The sequence below is a fragment of the Cherax quadricarinatus genome, chromosome 39 (assembly GCF_038502225.1).
Source record: "Cherax quadricarinatus isolate ZL_2023a chromosome 39, ASM3850222v1, whole genome shotgun sequence".
Taxonomy (NCBI): domain Eukaryota; kingdom Metazoa; phylum Arthropoda; class Malacostraca; order Decapoda; family Parastacidae; genus Cherax; species Cherax quadricarinatus.
The window spans coordinates 15435503-15459744 of NC_091330.1; the positions used below are offsets into that span (position 1 = coordinate 15435503).

At 42.5% G+C, this 24242-nt stretch overlaps 1 protein-coding gene across 3 annotated transcripts in view; it reads left to right on the forward strand.

Annotated features, from left to right (window-relative positions):
- Positions 1-274: 274 nt before the first annotated feature.
- Positions 275-24242, forward strand: part of LOC138853773 (insulin gene enhancer protein ISL-1-like) — a 562317-nt gene continuing 538349 nt past the window's right edge. For all 3 annotated transcript variants that reach the window (XM_070092442.1, XM_070092445.1, XM_070092443.1), the window contains exon 1: positions 275-395. In XM_070092442.1, coding sequence (XP_069948543.1) covers positions 377-395 — 19 coding nt within the window. In that variant the 5' untranslated portion in view covers positions 275-376. The remainder of the gene's footprint in view (positions 396-24242) is intronic.

Below are 24242 nucleotides of genomic sequence, written 5' to 3' on the forward strand. Positions count from 1 at the left end.
CGCCCCACGGTCCACCACTGCGGTCCACAACAAACCTAAAGACTCAACCATATATACAGTGGAAAAAAATCATCCATAAGGTTTAATTTTTTTGAGGGGGTTTGAAAAAACTGGGGGGAAGGCTGTTTTATTTTCTGGTGGATTGTAGGATGGAGGGGGTGTAGAGGAGCTTGTTTGGGGTGGAGGATGGAGGCGTGGCACGCGGATAGGAAGGCGTGGTCGGGACGCGCTATTGGCTAGGCTTGGGAACCCCCCGCGCGCAGGTCTAGCCGACCAGTGTGTCGCTGCTCGCGGTGATGGTAGTATGGTGTCCTACCTGCCATAACTGCCATAACTCACACCTGCTCTTTGCCATTACTGCATCTGTGGTGACGCCATGGCGGCAGCCTCCCAAGGTAAGATAGACACCCCGCCCCCCTCCGTCACCTGCGTCACCTGTGACGTTACGCACCTGTTGGGAGCGCATTAACGCACCTGTTACGGCGCTGCTAGCGCTGCGCTCCGTGCGCTGCCCGCCAACGTAACACAAATTAAAGTTAATTAAAAAAATAGGCCTACGAATAGGGGATATTGTCATTAAATGGGATACGTGAAGCTGTGTATTACTGAGGAAATGAGACACAAAGTTTGGTTCTGAGGAAGGTGAGAAATAGTGATTCTTGGGGGAGGGAGAGAGGAGACATAAAGTGAGAAATGTTGATGGGGGAAAAGGTGGAGACGGGAAAGTGAGAAATGGTAATGCGAGGAAGAGGAGATATGGTAACGACGTAGAAGATACTTACAAGGGAAGAGGAATACATTAAACGAAGATTTCTTTAAGACAACAACAACAGATACAGCAATAGATAACAGACAGAGCAACAGATAACAGACAGAACAACAGATAACAGGCAGAACAATAATAACAGAACAGATAACAGACAGAACAACAGATAACAGATAGAACTAGAACAACAGATAACAGAGTAACAGACATCAGACAAAACAACAGACAGTACAACACACAGAACATGAGGCAGAACAGCCGAGAGAACAACAGGCAACAGCAGAAAAAACAGCAGACGGAACAACAGGTAAAACAACGAAAAGAACTGCAGACAGAACACCAGAAAGAACAACCGACAGAACAACAGAGAGAACAGCAGATATAACAACATGCAGAACAGCATGCAAAATAACAGACAAAACAACAGATAACATCACAGAACAGAAAACAACAGAGAGAACAACAGGCAGAACAGCAGGCAGAACAACAGACAACAACAGCAAGCAGAACCACAGACAACAACAAACGGAACAACAGGCAAAACAACAGGCAACATCAGACAGAACAACAGACAACAACAGATAGAACATCGGACAAAAACAAACAGAAAAGCAGACACAACAACAGATGGAACAACAAACAACATCAGCAGGTAGAAAAACAGACAACAACATCCAGAATAACAGACAGAACAACAGGCAGAACAGCAGACGGAACAACAGACAATTAATAAAGTCAGAAATAAAAACAGTGCTAAAAAATTAAGGAAAAGATACGAAGCTCAGGATGTACTACAACCAGTGTTGGAGGTACTACAACCAGTGTTGGAGGTACTACAACCAGTGTTGGAGGTACTACAACCAGTGTTGGAGGTACTACAACCAGTGTTGGAGGTACTACAACCAGTGTTGGAGGTACTACAACCAGTGTTGGAGGTAGTACAACCAGTGTTGGAGGTACTACAATCAGTGTTGGAGGTACTACAACCAGTGTTGGAGGTACTACAACCAGTGTTGGAGGTACTACAACCAGTGTTGGAGGTACTACAACCAGTGTTGGAGGTACTACAACCAGTGTTGGAGGTACTACAACCAGTGTTGGAGGTACTACAACCAGTGTTGGAGGTACTACAACCAGTGTTGGAGGTACTACAACCAGTGTTGGAGGTACTACAACCAGTGTTGGAGGTACAACAACCAGTGTTGGATGTACTACAACCAGTGTTGGAGGTACTACAACCAGTGTTGGATGTACTACAAGCAGTGTTGGAGAAACTACCAGCAGTGTTGGAGTGACTACCAGCAGTGTTGGAGTGACTACAAGCAGTGTTGGAGAAACTACCAGCAGTGTTGGAGTGACTACCAGCAGTGTTGGAGTGACTACCAGCAGTGTTGGAGGTACTACAGCCAGTGTTGGAGGTACTACAACCAGTGTTGGAGGTACAACAACCAGTGTTGGAGGTACAACAACCAGTGTTGGAGGTACTACAACAAGTGTTGGAGGTACAAGAAGCAGGATGTACTACAGCCAGTGTTGGAGGTACAAGAAGTAGGATGTGCTACAACCAGTGTTAGAGGAACAAGAAGGAGGATGTACTACAACCAGTGTTGGAGGTACAAGAAGTAGGATGTACTACAACCAGTGTTGGAGGTACAAGAAGTAGGATGTACTACAACCAGTGTTGGAGGTACAAGAAGTAGGATGTACTACAACCAGTGTTGAAAGTAAAAGAAATAGGATGTACTACAACCAGTGTTGGAGGTACAAGAAGTAGGATGTGCTACAACCAGTGTTGGAGGTACAAGAAGTAGGATGCACTACAACCAGTGTTGGGGGTACAAGAAGTAGGATGTACTACAACCAGTGTTGGAGGTACAAGAAGTAGGATGTACTACAACCAGTGTTGGAGGTACAAGAAGTAGGATGCACTTCAACCAGTGTTGGAGGTACAAGAAGTAGGATGTACTACAACCAGTGTTAGAGGTACAAGAAGTAGGATGTACTACAACCAGTGTTGGAGGTACAAAAAGTAGGATGTGCTACAACCAGTGTTGGAAGTACAAGAAGTAGGATGCACTACAAACAGTGTTGGAGGTACAAGAAGTACGATGTACTACAACCAGTGTTGGAGGTACAAGAAGTAGGATGTACTACAACCAGTGTTGGAGGAACAAAAACCAGGATGTGCTACAACCAGTGTTGGAGGTACAAGAAGTAGGATGTACTACAACCAGTGTTGGAGGTACAAGAAGTAGGATGTACTACAACCAGTGTTGGAGGTACAAGAAGTAGGATGTAATACAATAAGTGTTGGAGGTACAAGAAGTATTATGTACTACAACCAGTGTTGGAAGTACAAGAGGTAGGATGTACTACAACCAGTGTTGGAACTACAAGAAGTAGGATGTACTACAACCAGTGTTGGAGGTACAAGAGGTAGGATGTACTACAACCAGTGTTGGAAGTACAAGAGGCAGGATGTACTACAACCAGTGTTGGAGGTACAAGAGGTAGGATGTACTACAACCAGTGTTGGAAGTACAAGAGGTAGGATGTACTACAACCAGTGTTGGAAGTACAAGAGGTAGGATGTACTACAACCAGTGTTGGAAGTACAAGAGGTAGGATGTACTACAACCAGTGTTGGAGGCACAAGAGGCAGGATGTACTACAACCAGTGTTGGAAGTACAAGAGACAGGATGTACTACAACCAGTGTTGGAGGTACAAGAGGTAGGATGTACTACAACCGGTGTTGGAAGTACAAGAGGTAGGATGTACTACAACCAGTGTTGGAAGTACAAGAGGTAGGATGAACTACAACCAGTGTTGGAGGTACAAGAGGAGGGATGTACTTACTTGTACTTACAAGAGGTAGGATGTACTACAACCAGTGTTGGAGGCACAAGAGGCAGCATGTACTACAACCAGTGTTGGAAGTACAAGAGGCAGGATGTACTACAACCAGTGTTGGAGGTACAAGAGGTAGGATGTACTACAACCGGTGTTGGAAGTACAAGAGGTAGGATGTACTACAACCAGTGTTGGAAGTACAAGAGGTAGGATGAACTACAACCAGTGTTGGAGGTACAAGAGGAGGGATGTACTACAACCAGTGTTGGAGGTACAAGAGGTAGGATGTACTACAACCAGTGTTGGAAGTACAAGAGGTAGGATGTACTACAACCAGTGTCGGAGGTACAAGAGGTAGGATGTACTACAACCAGTGTTGGAAGTACAATAGGTAGGATGTACTACAACCAATGTTGGAAGTACAAGAGGCAGGATGTACTACAACCAGTGTTGGAAGTACAAGAGGTAGGATGTACTACAACCAGTGTCGGAGGTACAAGAGGTAGAATGTACTACAACCAGTGTTGGAAGTACAAGAGGCAGGATGTACTACAACCAGTGTTGGAGGTACAAGATGCAGGATGTACTACAACCAATGTTGGAGGTACAAGAGGTACGATGTACTACAACCGGTGTTGGAGGTACAAGAGGAGGGATGTACTACAACCAGTGTTGGAGGTACAAGAGGTACGATGTACTACAACCGGTGTTGGAGGTACAAGAGGCAGGATGTATTACAACCGGTGTTGGAGGTACAAAAGGTAGGATGTATTACAACCAGTGTTGGAGGTACAAGAGGTACGATGTACTACAACCGGTGTTGGAGGTACAAGAGGAGGGATGTACTACAACCAGTGTTGGAGGTACAAGAGGTACGATGTACTACAACCGGTGTTGGAAGTACAAGAGGAAGAATGTACTACAACCAGTGTTGGAAGTACAAGAGGCAGGATGTACTACAACCAGTGCTCGAGGTACAATAGGTAGGATGTACTACAACCAGTGTTGGAAGTACAAGAGGCAGGATGTACTACATCCAGTGTTGGAGGTACAAGAGGTAGGATGTACTACAACCAGTGTTGGAAGTACAAGAGGCAGGATGTACTACAACCAGTGTTGGAGGTACAAGAGGCAGGATGTACTACAACCAGTGTTGGGGCACAAAAGGAGGGATGTACTACAACCAGTGTTGGAGGTACAAGAGATAGGATGTACTACAACCAGTGCTGGAGGTACAAGAGGTAGGATGTACTACAACCAGTGTTGGAGGTACAAAAGGTAGGATATACTACAGCCAGTGTTGGAAGAACAAGAAGTAGGATGTACTACAACCAGTGTTGGAGGTACAAGAGGTGGGATGTACTACAACCAGTGTTGGAAGTACAAGAGGTAGGATGTACTACAACCAGTGTTGGAGGTACAAGAGGAGGGATATACTACAACCAGTGTTGGAGGTACAAGAAGTAGGATGTACTACAACCAATGTTGGAAGTACAAGAGGTAGGATGTACTACAACCAGTGTTGGAGGCACAAGAGGAGGTATGTACTACAACCAGTGTTGGAAGTACAAGAGGTAGGATGTACTACAACCAGTGTTGGAGGTACAAGAGGTAGGATGTACTACAACCAGTGTTGGAAGTACAAGAGGTAGGATGTACTACAAGCAGTGTTGGAGGCAAAAGAGGCAGGATGTACTACATCCGGTGTTTGAGGTACAAGAGGTAGGATGTACTACAACCCGTGTTGGAAGTACAAGAAGTAGGATGTACTGCAACCAGTGTTGGAGGTACAAGAAGTAGGATGTACTACAACCAGTTTTGGAGGTACAAGAGATAGGATGTACTACAACCAGTGTTGGAGGTGCAAGAGGTTAGGATGTACTACAACCAGTGTTGGGAGTACAAGAAGCAGGATGTACTACAACCAGTGTTGGTGGTACAAGAGGTAGGATGTACTACAACCAGTGTTGGAAGTACAAGAGGCAGGATGTACTACAACCAGTGTTGGAGGTACAAGAGTTAGGATGTACTACAACCAGTGTTGGAAGTACAAGAGGCAGGATGTACTACAACCAGTGTTGGAAGTACAAGAGGCAGGATGTACTACAACCAGTGTTGGAGGTACAAGAGTTAGGATGTACTACAACCAGTGTTGGAAGTACAAGAGGTAGGATGTACTACAACCAGTGTTGGAAGTACAAGAGGCAGGATGTACTACAACCAGTGTTGGGGCACAAGAGGAGGGATGTACAATAACCAGTGTTGGAGGTACAAGAGATAGGATGTACTACAACCAGGGTTGGAGGTACAAGAGGTAGGATGTACTACAACCAGTGTTGGAAGTACAAGAGGTAGGATGTACTACAACCAGTGTTGGAGGCACAAGAGTTAGGATGTACTACAACCAGTGTTGGAAGTACAAGAGGTAGGATGTACTACAACCAGTGTTGGAGGTACAAGAGTTAGGATGTACTACAACCAGTGTTGGAAGTACAAGAGGTAGGATGTACTACAACCAGTGTTGGAGGCACAAGAGGCAGGACGTACTACAACCGGTGTTTGAGGTACAAGAGGAGGGATGTACTACAACCCGTGTTGGAAGTACAAGAAGTAGGATGTACTGCAACCAGTGTTGGAGGTACAAGAAGTATTATGTACTACAACCAGTGTTGGAGGTACAAGAGGTAGGATGTACTACAACCAGTGTTGGAGGTACAAGAAGTAGGATGTACTACAACCAGTGCTGGAGGTACAAGAGGTTAGGATGTACTACAACCAGTGTTGGAAGTACAAGAGGCAGGATGTACTACAACCAGTGTTGGAGGTACAAGAGGCAGGATGTACTACAACCAGTGCTGGAGGTACAAGAGGTAGGATGTACTACAACCAGTGTTGGAAGTACAAGAGGTAGGATGTACTACAACCAGTGTTGGAGGTACAAGAGGTTAGGATGTACTACAACCAGTGTTGGAGGTACAAGAGGTAGGATGTACTACAACCAGTGTTAGAGATACAAGAGGTAGGATGTACTACAACCAGTGTTGGAGGTACAAGATTCAGGATGTACTACAACCAGTGTTGGAAGTACAAGAGGTAGGATGTACTACAACCAGTGTTGGAGGTACAAGAGGTTAGGATGTACTACAACCAGTGTTGGAGGTACAAGAGGTTTGATGTACTACAACCAATGTTGGAAGTACAAGAGGCAGAATGTACTACAACCAGTGTTGGAGGTACAAGAGGTAGGATGTACTACAACCAGTGTTGGAGATACAAGAGGTAGGATGTACTACAACCAGTGTTGGAGGTACAAGATTCAGGATGTACTACAACCAGTGTTGGAAGTACAAGAGGTAGGATGTACTACAACCAGTGTTGGAGGTACAAGAGGTTAGGATGTACTACAACCAGTGTTGGAGGTACAAGAGGTAGGATGTACTACAACCAGTGTTGGAGGTACAAGAGGTTAGGATGTACTACAACCAGTGTTGGAGGTACAAGAGGTAGGATGTACTACAACCAGTGTTGGAGGTACAAGAGGTTAGGATGTACTACAACCAGTGTTGGAGGTACAAGAGGTAGGATGTACTACAACCAGTGTTGGAAGTACAAGAGGTAGGATGTACTACAACCAGTGTTGGAAGTACAAGAGGTAGGATGTACTACAACCAGTGTTGGAGGTACAAGAGGCAGAATGTACTACAACCAGTGTTGGAGGTACAAGAGGCAATATGTACTACAACCAGTGTTGGAGGTCACACACACACACACACACACACACACACACACACACACACACACACACACACAAAATGCCTCCTGAGTATCATGTACGTCGTGATCAAGTCTCCTCTGTGTCTTAAAGTGTTCCACGTTCAGTTTCTTTATTCTCTCCTCATAGGCAAATCGTTAGAGCTCGGACCAATTCTTGTTGTAAACCTTTAGACATTGTTGAGCACGTAGACGTGCTTGTCCAGGCGTGGGCTCCATACTGGCGCTGCGTGCTCTTAGTAAATTATATGGCAATAGGCTGTCATTATTCGTGACCTACTGTCATTATTAGTGTCCTGCTGTCATTATTAGTGACCTACTGTCATTATTAGTGTCCTGCTGTCATTATTAGCGACCTTCTGTCATTATTAGTGTCCTGCTGTCATTATTAGTGACCTACTGTCATTATTAGTGACCTGCTGTCATTATTTGCGACCTTCTGTCATTATTAGTGTCCTGCTGTCATTATTAGTGACCTACTGTCATTATTAGTGACCTACTGTCATTATTAGTGTCCTGCTGTCATTATTTGTGACCTACTGTCATTATTAGTGACCTACTGTCATTATTAGTGACCTACTGTCATTATTAGTGACCTACTGTCATTATTAGTGACCTACTGTCATTATTAGTGTCCTACTGTCATTATTAGTGACCTACTGTCATTATTAGTGTTCTGCTGTCATTATTAGTGACTTACTGTCATCATTAGTGACCTACTGTCATTATTATTGTCCTGCTGTCATTATTAGTGACCTACTGTCATTATTAGTGTTCTGCTGTCATTATTAGTGACCTACTGTCATCATTAGTGACCTACTATGATTATTAGTGTCCTGCTGTCATTATTAGTGACCTACTGTCATTATTAGTGTCCTTCTGTCATTATTAGTGACCTACTGTCATTATTAGTGTTCTGCTGTCATTAGTAGTGACCTGCTGTCATTATTAGTGACCTCTCTCATCATTAGTGACCTGCTGTCATTATTAGTGACCTATTGTCATTATTAGTGTCCTGCTGTCATTATTAGTGACCTACTGTAATCATTAGTGACCTACTGTCATCATTAGTGTCCTGCTATCATTATTAGTGACCTACTGTCATCATTAGTGACCTACTGTCATTATTAGTGACCTACTGTTATTGTTAATGTCCTGCGGTCATTATTCGTGACCTACTGTCATTATTAGTGACCTTCTGTCATTATTAGTGTCCTACTGTCATTATTACTGACCTACTGTCATTATTAGTGTCCTGCTGTCATTATTAGTGACCTACTGTCATTAGTAGTGCCCTGCTGTCATTATTAGTGACCTACTGTCATCATTAGTGACCTATTGTCATTATTAGTGTCCTGCTATCATTATTAATGATCTACTGTCATCATTAGTGACTTACTGTCATTATTAGTGACCTACTGCCATTATTAGTGACCTACTGTCATTATTAGTGACCTTCTGTCATTATTAGTATCCTGCTGTCATTATTACTGGCCTGATGTCATTATTAGTGTTCTGCTCTCATTATTATTGACCTGCTGTCATTATTAATGACCTACTGTTATTATTAGTGACCTGCTGTCATTATTAGAGACCTGCTACCATCACTAGCGACCTGATACCATAACTTACGAATTACTACCATCACTAGCGACTTGCTACCATCACTAGCGACCTGCTACCATCACTAGCGACTTACTGGCATCGCTAGCTACCTGTCACCATCACTAACGACCTGCTACAATCACTAGCAAACTGCTACCATCACTAGCGACCTGCTACTATAACTAACGACCTGCTGCCATCACTTTGACCTGCTGACATCACTAGTGACCTGCTACCATCACTAACGATCTGCTGGCATCACTAGCGACATGCTGACATCACTAGTGACCTGCTACCATCTCTAGCTACCTACTGGCATCATTAGCGACCTGCTACCATCACTTACGACCTGCTGCCATCACTATCGACCTGCTTCCAACACTAACGACCTACTGGCATCGCTAGCTACCTGTCACCATCACTAACGACCTGCTACAATCACTAGCGACCTGCTGACATCACCAGCTACCTTTTGACATCACTAGCTACCTGTTACCACCACTAACGACCTGCTACAATCACTAGCAAACTGCTACCATCATTAGTGACCTGTTACCATAACTAACGACCTGCTGCCATCACTTTGACCTGCTGACATCACTAGTGACCTGCTACCATCACTAACGTTCTGCTGGCATCACTAGCGACATGCTGACATCACTAGTGACCTGCTACCATCTCTAGCTACCTACTGGCATCATTAGCGACCTGCTACCATCACTAGTGACCTGCCGACGTCACTCCTATTGTTCTATGCTGTCACGAAAAAGCAGAGAATTCTGGCCTTAGCAGCTGGCTGCAGGTGGTGGCGGCAGCGGCAGCAGTGTGGCAGGGGGCAGCTCTCCCTGGCAAGGGGCGGCGCCCCCTTGGATGAATTAATCTAAGGCTTAATTAGCGGTAATGAAAAGAGGGTTGAGGCAGAAGACAGGTGGAAGGTCGGTGCTGGTGTTTACCAGCTGCAGGTGGCGTTTACCAGCTGTAAGCGGGCTTGTACCACCTGTAGGCGGGTTTGTACTAGCTGTAGGTGGCCTTGTACCAACTGTAGGCGGTTTGTACTAGCTGTAGGCGGCCTTGTACCAACTGTAAGCTGGTGTGTACTACCTGTAGTCGGGGTTGTACCAACTCTAGGCGGTTTTGTACTGACTGTAGGAGGGCTTGTACCAACGGTAAGAGGGCTTGTACCAGCTGTAGGTGAAGCTGGTGCTTGCCGCATTCAGAAGCCTTTTATTCATGGCTAATTATTATTATTATTATTATTATTATTATTATTATTATTATTATTACTACTACTACTACTACTACTGCTACTATTCTTATATTTCGGAATTTGACATTATGTTAATGGGTAATGTTGAGTTACGTTCACACACACACACACACACACACACACACACACGTACACACCTGTGGAACACACGTGTCAACAAATGCGGAAATATGTGTCCCATTGTGTCATCTGCTTTCGAGACTTCTTCTTTTCTTTATATATAAATATATGTATATATATATATATATATATATATATATATACTATATATATATATATATATATATATATATATATATATATATATATATATATATATATATATATATATATATATATATATATATATATATATATATATATATATATATATATATATATATATATATATATATATATATATATATATATATATATATATATATATATATATATATATATATATATATATATATATATATATATATATATATATATATATATATATATATATATATATATATATATATATATATAGAGGTATGAGCAACAGGTCCGGATAGGAATTGCTTCTTTTGTTTCGCAGTCAATACGCGAGGACTGCATTGTGCGCTCTCAGTCGTGGCGTTAACCGCGAAATGCATTGTGTGTGTCGGCATTCGCGGGGGAAGGGCGCATTCTACAGTTCGCGCCGCGTAAGATGGAAACATAATCAGGGCGATCTGCGCTCCGCTGTGCGTACGTGTGTGCGTGCGTGTGCGTGTGTTTGTGTGTGTGTGTGTGTGTGTGTGTGTATATCTGTGTATGTATGTGTGTGTGTGTGTGTGTCTGTGTGTGTGTGTGTGTGTATGTGTATCTTTGTGTTTGTCTGTGTGCAAATTGCGCTGCTGATATCTTTGCCGCGACCGCGAGAAAGTGTTGCGCTCCTCCACGATGTGTGGCCAGGCGAGCCAGGAGGCTGTGCTGCCTCCACTGACTTACTGTAACCCAGTAACAAATATTGTGAGTGTTGATAACCAGGGCGGAGTCTGCCTTGTTGAGCTCAAGACTCTACCTTAATAAATGTTTCAAGAAGAACAAGAAGAGGAAGAAGATGAAGAGGAAGAAGAAGAAGAAGAAGAAGAAGAAGAAGAAGAAGAAGAAGAAGAAGAAGAAGAAGAAGAAGAAGAAGAAGAAGAAGAAGAAGAAGAAGAAGAGGAAAAGTTTTTTCCCCTCATCTTCTTTTAAGAAACGCTAATAGTAGTCTGTCTGTAAGCATTCGCAGCATCAACAGCAGCAACAGTAGTAGCAGCAATAACAACAATAACAGCAGCAACAATAGCAACAGCAATAGCAGCAACAGCAGCAACAACAGCAACAATAGCAACAGTAATAAGAGCAGCAACAGCAACAACAGCAGTAGCAGTAACAATAGCAACACCAATAAGAGCAGCGGCAGCAACAGTAACAACAGTAGTAGCAGCAACAACAGCAGCAGCTGTATGAATAGCAACAACAGCAGCAGCTGTAGGAATAGCAACAACAGCAGTAGAAGCAACAGCAGAAGTACCAACAGCAACAAAAGCAGTACCAGCAACAGCAACATGAACAACAATAAGACCAGCAGCAGCAACAGCAATAACAAAGTAGCAGCAAGAACAGCAGCAACAATAGCAGCAACAGCAGTAGCAGCAATAGCAACAATAACATCAGCAACAATAGCAACAGCAATAGCAGCAACAGCAGCAGCAACAGCAACAACAGCAACAATAGCAACAGTAATAAGAGCAGCAACAGCAACAACAGCAGTAGCAGTAACAATAGCAGCACAAATAAGAGCAGCGGCAGCAACAGCAACGACAAAGTAGCAGCAACAACAGCAGCAGCTGTAGGAACAGCAACAACAGCAGAAGAAGCAACAGCAGCAGTACCAATAGCAACAAAAGCAGTACCAGCAACAGCAACATGAACAACAATAAGACCAGCAACAGCAACAACAGCAGTAACAGCAAGAACAGCAGCAACAATAGCAGCAGCAGCAGTAACAACAACAGAAGCACCACCAACAACAGAAGCACCACCAACAACAGTAGCAGCAACAACAGTAGCAGTATCAGCAGCACCCTCAGCACCACGACTTTTCTCTCCATCACAACACAATAAACACATTTCTCCCCTGCCTAGCGTAGGGAGGGGGAGAAACATCTTCGGGTCTACTTTCAATATATTCATCCCAATTTTTTTGATGGGCCTCGTATAGGGGCGAGGGAGAAGTGGATATGTACATACTTTTTTTTTGAAAGCTCCTGCAGAAGTTTGGGCCTCGCGCCCCGGAGAAATGTGGCAAGACACGAAGTTTTGATAACTTGGGATAACTTTATATGATAACTGATATGGAAGAGGGGAGAAAGAGAGAGAGAGAGAGAGAGAGAGAGAGAGAGAGAGAGAGAGAGAGAGAGAGAGAGAGAGGGAGGGAGGGAGGGAGAGAGAGGAGAATACTGTTCCCTTGGCTGATAATAATCTTATCCTTTACTCTGTGTGTACTTGGCAGTGGTACATACGGGTGCTGTACTCTCTCTCTCTCTCTCTCTCTCTCTCTCTCTTGGTGATGTACTCTGTTGCTGAGGTTCTCTCTAGTGATCTAGTGATGTACTCTGTTGGCGATTTAATATATATATATATATATATATATATATATATATATATATATATATATATATATATATATATATATATATATATATATATATATATATATATATATATATATATATATATATATATATATATATATCTATATCTATATATATATATATATATATATCTATATAGAGAAGTTAAGAGAGTGGTGAAGCAATGTAAAAAGAGAGCAAATGAGAGAGTGGGTGAGATGTTATCAACAAATTTTGTTGAAAATAAGAAAAAGTTTTGGAGTGAGATTAACAAGTTAAGAAAGCCTAGAGAACAAATGGATTTGTCAGTTAAAAATAGGAGAGGAGAGTTATTAAATGGAGAGTTAGAGGTATTGGGAAGATGGAAGGAATATTTTGAGGAATTGTTAAATGTTGATGAAGATAGGGAAGCTGTGATTTCGTGTATAGGGCAAGGAGGAATAACATCTTGTAGGAGTGAGGAAGAGCCAGTTGTGAGTGTGGGGGAAGTTCGTGAGGCAGTAGGTAAAATGAAAGGGGGTAAGGCAGCCGGGATTGATGGGATAAAGATAGAAATGTTAAAAGCAGGTGGGGATATAGTTTTGGAGTGGTTGGTGCAATTATTTAATAAATGTATGGAAGAAGGTAAGGTACCTAGGGATTGGCAGAGAGCATGCATAGTTCCTTTGTATAAAGGCAAAGGGGATAAAAGAGAGTGCAAAAATTATAGGGGGATAAGTCTGTTGAGTGTACCTGGTAAAGTGTATGGTAGAGTTATAATTGAAAGAATTAAGAGTAAGACGGAGAATAGGATAGCAGATGAACAAGGAGGCTTTAGGAAAGGTAGGGGGTGTGTGGACCAGGTGTTTACAGTGAAACATATAAGTGAACAGTATTTAGATAAGGCTAAAGAGGTCTTTGTGGCATTTATGGATTTGGAAAAGGCGTATGACAGGGTGGATAGGGGGGCAATGTGGCAGATGTTGCAAGTGTATGGTGTAGGAGGTAGGTTACTGAAAGCAGTGAAGAGTTTTTACGAGGATAGTGAGGCTCAAGTTAGAGTATGTAGGAAAGAGGGAAATTTTTTCCCAGTAAAAGTAGGCCTTAGACAAGGATGTGTGATGTCACCGTGGTTGTTTAATATATTTATAGATGGGGTTGTAAGAGAAGTAAATGCGAGGGTCTTGGCAAGAGGCGTGGAGTTAAAAGATAAAGAATCACACACAAAGTGGGAGTTGTCACAGCTGCTCTTTGCTGATGACACTGTGCTCTTGGGAGATTCTGAAGAGAAGTTGCAGAGATTGGTGGATGAATTTGGTAGGGTGTGCAAAAGAAGAAAATTAAAGGTGAATACAGGAAAGAGTAAGGTTATGAGGATAACAAAAAGATTAGGTGATGAAAGATTGAATATCAGATTGGAGGGAGAGAGTATGGAGGAGGTGAACGTATTCAGATATTTGGGAGTGGACGTGTCAGCAGATGGGTCTATGAAAGATGAGGTGAATCATAGAATTGATGAGGGAAAAAGAGTGAGTGGTGCACTTAGGAGTCTGTGGAGACAAAGAACTTTGTCCTTGGAGGCAAAGAGGGGAATGTATGAGAGTATAGTTTTACCAACGCTCTTATATGGGTGTGAAGCGTGGGTGATGAATGTTGCAGCGAGGAGAAGGCTGGAGGCAGTGGAGATGTCATGTCTGAGGGCAATGTGTGGTGTGAATATAATGCAGAGAATTCGTAGTTTGGAAGTTAGGAGGAGGTGCGGGATTACCAAAACTGTTGTCCAGAGGGCTGAGGAAGGGTTGTTGAGGTGGTTCGGACATGTAGAGAGAATGGAGCGAAACAGAATGACTTCAAGAGTGTATCAGTCTGTAGTGGAAGGAAGGCGGGGTAGGGGTCGGCCTAGGAAGGGTTGGAGGGAGGGGGTAAAGGAGGTTTTGTGTGCGAGGGGCTTGGACTTCCAGCAGGCATGCGTGAGCGTGTTTGATAGGAGTGAATGGAGACAAATGGTTTTTAATACTTGACGTGCTGTTGGAGTGTGAGCAAAGTAACATTTATGAAGGGATTCAGGGAAACCGGCAGGCCGGACTTGAGTCCTGGAGATGGGAAGTACAGTGCCTGCACTCTGAAGGAGGGGTGTTAATGTTGCAGTTTAAAAACTGTAGTGTAAAGCACCCTTCTGGCAAGACAGTGATGGAGTGAATGATGGTGAAAGTTTTTCTTTTTCGGGCCACCCTGCCTTGGTGGGAATCGGCCGGTGTGATAATAAAAAAAAAAAAAAAAATATATATGTATGTATATATTCTAGGTAGTAGGTTGGTAGACAGCAACCACCCAGGGAGGTACTACCGTCCTGCCAAGTGAGTGTAAAACAAAAGCCTGTAATTGTTTTACATGATGGTAGGATTGCTGGTGTCTTTTGTCTGTCTCATAAACATGCAAGATTTCAGGTACGTCTTGCTACTTCTACTTACACTTAGGTCACACTACACATACATGTACAAGCATATATGTACACATCCCTATGGGTTTTCTTCCATTTTCTTACTAGTTCTTGTTCTTGTTTATTTCCTCTTATCTCCATAGGGAAGTGGAACAGAATTCTTCATCCGTAAGCCATGCGTGTTGTAAGAGGCGACTAAAAGGCCGGGAGCAAGGGGCTAGTAACCTCTTCTCCTGTATATATTATATATTTAAAAGGAGAAACTTTCGTTTGTCCTTTTGGGCCACCCCGCCTCGGTGGGATACGGCCGGTGTGTTGAAAGTAGATAGATATATATATATATATATATATATATATATATATATATATATATATATATATATATATATATATATATACATATATATATATATATATATATATATATATATATATATATATATATATATATATATATATATATATATATATACATATATATATATATATATATATATATATATATATATATATATATATATATATATATATATATATATATATATATATATATATATATATATATATGAATATATATACGCACATGTATGAAAAATTTAATTCGTAATACAATTAACAAATACGCATTTTCAACCATTAAATTTTTATCAATACTTGAAACAAAATATTACGAAACCAACTGAAAAAAATAAATAGAAAAGGCGCTTAAAGCTTATAAATGGATATAGAAACCAGAAAGGAATGAAAAAACGAGAGAGAGAGAAAGAGAGAGGGGGAGGGGAGGAGGAGGGGAGGGGGAGGGGAGGGGTAGGGGAGGGGGAGGGGAGGGGGAGGGGAGGGGAGGGGAGGGGGAGTGGAGGGGGAGGGGGGAATCAACCAAAAAGGGAATAAATATTGATGGATTGACAACTTTTTTTGTCTACGTACTGGGTATTTTCCTGGTAGATTATTGGTGGTGGTAGATTATTGGTGGTGGTAGATCATTGGTGGTGGTAGATTATTGGTGGTGGTAGATTATTGGCGGTGGTAGATTATTGGCGGTGGTAGATTATTGGTGGTGGTAGATTATTGGTGGTGGTAGATCATTGGTGGTGGTAGATTATTGGTGGTGGTAGATTATTGGTGGTGGTAGATCATTGGTGGTGGTAGATTATTGGCGGTGGTAGATTATTGGCGGTGGTAGATTATTGGTGGTGGTAGATTATTGGTGGTGGTAGATTATTGGTGGTGGTAGATTATTGGTGGTGGTAGATTATTGGCGGTGGTAGATTATTGGTGGTGGTAGATTATTGGTGGTGGTAGATTATTGGCGGTGGTAGATTATTGGTGGTGGTAGATCATTGGTTGTGGTAGATTATTGGTGGTGGTAGATTATTGGCGGTGGTAGATTATTGGTGGTGGTAGATTATTGGTGGTGGTAGATTATTGGTGGTTGTAGATCATTGGTGGTGGTAGATTATTGGTGGTGGTAGATTATTGGTGGTGGTAGATTATTGGTGGTGGTAGATCATTGGTGGTGGTAGATTATTGGTGGTGGTAGATTATTGGTGGTGGTAGATTATTGGTGGTGGTAGATTATTGGTGGTGGTAGATTATTGGTGGTGGTAGATTATTGGTGGTGGTAGATTATTGGCGGTGGTAGATTATTGGTGGTGGTAGATTATTGGTGGTGGTAGATTATTGGCGGTGGTAGATTATTGGTGGTGGTAGATTATTGGTAGTGGTAGAATATTGGTGGTGGTAGATTATTGGTGGTGGTAGATTATTGGTGGTGGTAGATTATTGGTGGTGGTAGATTATTGGTGGTGGTAGATTATTGGTGGTGGTAGATTATTGGTGGTGGTAGATTATTGGCGGTGGTAGATTATTGGTGGTGGTAGATTATTGGTGGTGGTAGATTATTGGTGGTGGTAGATTATTGGTGGTGGTAGATTATTGGTGGTGGTAGATTATTGGTGGTGGTAGATTATTGGTGGTGGTAGATTATTGGCGGTGGTAGATTATTGGTGGTGGTAGATTATTACCGGTGGTAGATTATTGGCGGTGGTAGATTATTGGTGGTGGTAGATTATTGGTGGTGGTAGATTATTGGTGGTGGTAGATTATTGGCGGTGGTAGATTATTGGTGGTGGTAGATTATTGGTGGTGGTAGATTATTGGTGGTGGTATATTATTGGTGGTGGTAGATTATTGGTGGTGGTAGATTATTAGTGGTGGTAGATTATTGGCGGTGGTAGATTATTTGCGGTGGTAGATTATTGGCGGCGGTAGATTATTGGCGGTGGTAGATTATTGGCGGTGGTAGATTATTGGTGGTGGTAGATTATTGGTGGTGGTAGATTATTGGTGGTGGTAGATTATTGGTGGTGGTAGATTATTGGCGGTGGTAGATTATTGGCGGTGGTAGATTATTGGCGGTGGTAGATTATTGGCGGTGGTAGATTATTGGTTGTGGTAGATTATTGGTAGTGGTAGATTATTGGTGGTGGTAGATTATTGGTGGTGGTAGACTATTGGCGGTGGAAGATTATTGGTGGTGGTAGATTATTGGCGGTGGTAGATTATTGGCGGTGGTAGATTATTGGCGGTGGTAGATTATTGGTTGTGGTAGATTATTGGCAGTGGTAGATTATTGGTGGTGGTAGATTATTGGTGGTGGTAGATTATTGGTGGTGGTAGATTATTGGTGGTGGTAGATTATTTGTGGTGGTAGATTATTGGTGGTGGTAGATTATTGGCGGTGGTAGACTATTGGGGGTGGTAGATTATTGGCGGTGGTAGATTATTGGTGGTGGTAGATTATTGGTGGTGGTAGATTATTGGTGGTGGTAGATTATTGGCGGTGGTAGATTATTGGTGGTGGTAGATTATTGGCGGTGGTAGATTATTGGTGGTGGTAGATTATTGGTGGTGGTAGATTATTGGTGGTGGTAGATTATTGGTGGTGGTAGATTATTGGTGGTGGTAGATTATTGGTGGTGGTAGATTATTGGCGGTGGTAGATTATTGGTGGTGGTAGATTATTGGCGGTGGTAGATTATTGGTGGTGGTAGATTATTGGTGGTGGTAGATTATTGGCGGTGGTAGATTATTGGCGGTGGTAGGTTATTGGCGGTGGTAGATTATTGGTGGTGGTAGATTATTGGCGGTGATAGATTATTGGTGGTGGTAGATTATTGGTGGTGGTAGATTATTGGTGGTGGTAGATTATTGGTGGTGGTAGATTATTGGTGGTGGTAGATTATTGGCGGTGGTAGATTATTGGTGGTGGTGGATTATTGGTGGTGGTAGATTATTGGTGGTGGTAGATTATTGGTGGTGGTAGATTATTGGTGGTGGTAGATTATTGGTGGTGGTAGATTATTGGCGGTGGTAGATTATTGGCGGTGGTAGATTATTGTCGGTGGTAGATTATTGGTGGTGGTAGATTATTGGTGGTGGTAGATTATTGGTGGTGGTAGATTATTGGTGGTGGTAGATTATTGGCGGTGGTAGATTATTGGCGGTGGTAGATTATTGGTGGTGGTAGATCATTGGCGGTGGTAGATTATTGGTGGTGGTAGATTATTGGTGGTGGTAGATTATTGGTGGTGGTAGATTATTGGTGGTGGTAGATTATTGGTGGTGGTAGATTATTGGTGGTGGTAGATTATTGGCGGTGGTAGATTATTGGCGGTGGTAGATTATTGGCGGTGGTAGATTATTGGCGGTGGTAGATTATTGGCGGTGGTAGATTATTGGTGGTGGTAGATTATTGGCGGTGGTAGATTATTGGTGGTGGTAGATCATTGGTGGTGGTAGATTATTGGTGGTGGTAGATTATTGGTGGTGGTAGATTATTGGTGGTGGTAGATTATTGGTGGTGGTAGATTATTGGTGGTGGTAGATTATTGGTGGTGGTAGATTATTGGTGGTGGTAGATTATTGGTGGTGGTAGATTATTGGTGGTGGTAGATTATTGGTGGTGGTAGATTATTGGTGGTGGTAAATTATTGGTGGTGGTAGATTATTGGTGGTGGTAGATTATTGGTGGTGGTAGATTACTGGCGGTGGTAGATTATTGGCGGTGTTAGATTATTGGTGGTGGTAAATTATTGGTGGTGGTAGATTATTGGTGGTGGTAGATTATTGATGGTGGTAGATTATTGGTGGTGGTAGATTATTGGTGGTGGTAGATTATTGGTGGTGATAGATTATTGGCGGTGTTAGATTATTTATGGTGGTAGATTATTGGTGGTGGTAGATTATTGGTGGTGGTAGATTATTGGTGGTGGTAGATTATTGGTGGTGGTAGATTATTGGTGGTGGTAGATTATTGGTGGTTGTAGATTATTGGTGGTGGTAGATTATTGGTGGTGGTAGATTATTGGTGGTGGTAGATAATTGGCGGTGGTAGATTATTGCTGGTGGTAGATTATTGGCGGTGGTAGATTACTGGTGGTGGTAGATTATTGGTGGTGGTAGATTATTGGTGGTGGTAGATTATTGGTGGTGGTAGATTATTGGTGGTGGTAGATTATTGGTGGTGGTAGATTATTGGTGGTGGTAGAATAGTGGTGGTGGTAGATTATTGGCGGTGGTAGATTATTGGTGGTGGTAGATTATTGGTGGTGGTAGATTAGTGGTGGTGGTAGATTATTGGTGGTGGTAGATTATTGGTGGTGGTAGAGTAGTGGTGGTGGTAGAGTAGTGGTGGTGGTAGATTATTGGTGGTGGTGGATTAGTGGTGGTGGTAGATTAGTGGTGGTGGTAGATTAGTGTTGATGGTAGATTAGTGGTGATGGTAGATTATTGGTGGTGGTAGATTATTGGCGGTGGTAGATTATTGGTGGTGGTAGATTAGTGGTGACGGTAGATTAGTGGTGGTGATAGATTAGTGGTGGTGGTAGATTATTGGCGGTGGTAGATTATTGGTGGTGGTAGATTAGTGGTGGTGGTAGATTATTGGTGGTGGTAGATTAGTGGTGGTGGTAGATTATTGGTGGTGGTAGATTAGTGGTGGTGGTAGAGTAGTGGTGATGGTAGACTAGTGGTGGTGGTAGATTAGTGGTGGTGGTAGATTATTGGTGGTGGTAGATTAGTGGTGGTGGTAGAGTAGTGGTGATGGTAGACTATTGGTGGTGGTAGATTATTGGTGATGGTAGACTAATGGTGCTAGTGGTAGATTAGTGGTGGTGGTAGAGTAGTGGTGATGGTAGACTAGTGGTGCTGGTGGTAGATTAGTGGTGGTGGTAGAGTAGTGGTGATGGTAGACTAGTGGTGCTGGTGGTAGATTAGTGGTGGTGGTAGATTAGTGGTGGTGGTAGACTAGTGGTGGTGGTAGATTAATGGTTGTGGTAGATTAGTGGTACTGGTAAACTAGTGGTACTGGTAGACTAGTGGCACTAGTAAACTAATGAAAGAGTGATACTGGTAAACTAGCGGTACTGGTAGACCAGTGGCAGTGGTAGACTGGCGGTACTGGTAGATTAGTGGTACTGGTAGACTAGTGGCACGGATAGACTACTGACACTGGTAGATTAATGAAACAGTGATAGTGGTAGACTAGTTGCACTGGTAGACTAGGGGCACTGATAAACTTGTGGTACTGGTAGACTAGTGGTTCTGGTAGACTAGTGGTACTGGTAGGCTAGCGGTACTAGTATACTAATGGTACTGGTAGACTTGTGATACAGTGATACTGATAGACTATTGGTACTAGTAGTACTAGTACACTAGTGAGACTAGTGACACTGGTAGACTAGTGGCACTAGTAGACTAGTGGTACTGGTAGACTAGTGGTGCTGGTAGACTAGTGGTACTGGTACACTAGTGGTACTGGTAAACTAGTGGCACTTTTAGACTAGTGGTACTGGTAGACTAGTGGTACTGGTAGGATAGTGGTACTGGTAGACTAGTTGTACTGGTAGACTAGTGGTACTGGTAGGCTAGTGGTACTGGTAGTCTAGTTGTACTGGTAGACTAGTGGTACTGGTAGACTAGTGGTACTGGTACACTAGTGGTACTGGTAAACTAATGTCACTGGTAGACTAGTGGTACTGGTAGACTAGTGGTACTGGTAGGCTAGTGGTACTGGTAGACTAGTTGTACTGGTAGACTAGTGGTACTGGTAGGCTAGTGGTATTGGTAGTCTAGTTGTACTGGTAGACTAGTGGTACTGGTGCACTAGTGGTACTGGTACACTAGTGGTACTGGTAAACTAGTGGTACTCGTAAATTAGTGGTACTGGTACACTAGTGGTACTGGTACACTAGTGGTACTGGTACACTAGTGGTACTGGTACACTAGTGGTACTGGTAAATTAGTGGTACTGGTAAATTAGTGGTACTGGTACACTAGTGGTACTGGTACACTAGTGGTACTGGTACACTAGTGGTACTGGTACACTAGTGGTACTGGTACACTAGTGGTACTGGTACACTAGTGGTACTGGTAAATTAGTGGTACTGGTAAATTAGTGGTACTGGTACACTAGTGGTAGTAGTACACTAGTGGTACTGGTAAACTAGTGGTACTGGTACACTAGTGGTACTGGTACACTAGTGGTACTGGTAAACTAGTGGTGCTGGTAGACTAATGGTACTGGTAAATTAGTGGTACAGGCACACTAGTGTTGTTGGTAGATGATAGAAAGTAAAGGTAGGTCAGTAGAGGTGGTAGATGTTGGTACTTTGGATATTCTCTCCCTGTCTGTCTCTCTTAATAAATATACACTGAGAGATGTATATTTCTCAGCTCTGTACATATACACTGAGAAATATATGTTTCTCACTACATATACACTGAGAGATGTATATTTCTCAGTACATATACAATGAGAAATATATGTTTCTCACTACATATACACTGAGAGATGTATATTTCTCAGTACATATACACTGAGAAATGTATATTTCTCATCGTATACGTCTTGAATTTCTTTGTTTCTCATCAAGAATTATTAACATTAGTGTACTCGTGAATTTGGTATAAACCTTGGTAGTAAATACCGACAACTTGGTTTAGAAATACACTTAAGCAAACACTACGACATATTTATTAGAAAACGTTTCGGTCCTGAGACCTTCAGAAGTGATCAAGGTCCCAGGACCGAAACGTTTTCTAATAAATATGTCATAGTATTTGCTTACGTGTTTTTTTAAACCAACTCGTGAATTTCACCCTTAATGACCTTCAGGTGATCGATACAACTTAGACTTAATAAACTGTTTAATTACTACAATGAAGGTAATACAATAGCCTTAATACAATAGTCTTAACACAGTAGCCTTAATATAAAAGTATTCATACAATAGGCCTAATACAATACCCTTAAAACAATAGCCTAAGTACAATATTCTTAATACAATAATCTTGCCATAATAGCCTTAATACAATAATCTTGCCATAATAGCCTTAATACAATAATGTTAATACAATAGCCTTAATATAATTGCCTTAATACAATAGCATTAAAACAATAGCCTTGATACAATAGTGTTAACAAAATAACCTTAATACAATAGTGTTAATACAGTAGTAGACACGATACATTAGTGACGTGAATAAGGTTAATGTCGCCACTGTCTGATAAATACGTAATACTTACGTAACAGCCATGACACATACATGACACTTTTATGACGTGACACCTATGTGTCATGACACTTATGTCAGAGAGCTCTTAAAAGGCATCTTGCTTCGAAGATGACAGTAATGTGTGAAAATGTGAAGTAGGTGAAGCAGTGTTGGGGAGGAGGTGTGTCTGGCGGGTTAAACTCACCAGCACAAATATATGATTAATGACTTCGGTAAGAAGAAGAGGACAAGAGAACACACACACATACACACACACACACACACACACATACATACACACACACACACACACACACATACATACACACACACACACACACACACACACACACACACACACACACACACACACACACATTGTGATTGTAAATTTTCAGAGAATAGGGGGGTACTCGAAGGGGAGAAAACGACCAATCAAGCTGATTCTCAGGACGGAAACAGTGCGGAACAGGATCCTCCAAGAGAAACCACGATTAAAATACTCGGAAGAGTACAAGAGGGTGTTCCTAGACAGAGACAGAACAAAATCAGAACGACAGCAGCTGAGGGAGAGGAAAAAAAGCGAAAGGAGCTAGGAAAAGAAACAAGGATGGAACCAGCAGAGGTCACTCAGAGCAGAACAGAACAGCAAGGGCAAGCACACACACAACTATTCTCAGAACCATACAACCTATCACACCATCCCAACACACACTACAATCCATACCCACAGCCTCCACCCAACACCGAGCTATAGAATCCCACAGTATGCCACCAGGTCTCCCACCCTCACAGGCCGCCCAAACCACAGTGTTGGAAAGGAAACTGAAGGTATGGTACACAAACGCTGATGGAATAACAAATAAGTGGGAGGAGTGGCATGAAAGAGTCAAAGAAGCATCACCGGACATCATAGCACTCACAGAAACCAAGCTTACAGGTATGATAACAGATGCCATCTTTCCAACGGGATAACAAATCCTGAGGAAAGACAGAGGGAACAGGGGGGGTGGAGGAGTGGCATTGCTGATCAAAAATCGCTGGAATTTTGATGAGCTGGAGAGAGGAGACAGCGGAGAAGAAAGTGATTACATAGCGGGAACGCTTCACTCTGCAGGTCCCAAGGTGGTAATAGCAGTGATGTATAACCCACCACAGAACAGCAGGAGGCCAAGGCAAGAGTACGACGAGAGAAATAGAGCGATGGCTGACACACTGGCTAGAGTGGCCAGAAGAGCTCATGCACGCAGGGCAAAGCTCCTGATCATGGGTGACTTTAACCACAAGGAGATCGATTGGGAGAACTTGGACCCACATGGGGGCCAAAATACATGGAGGGCTAAGATGATGGAGGTGGTACTGGAAAACTTCATGT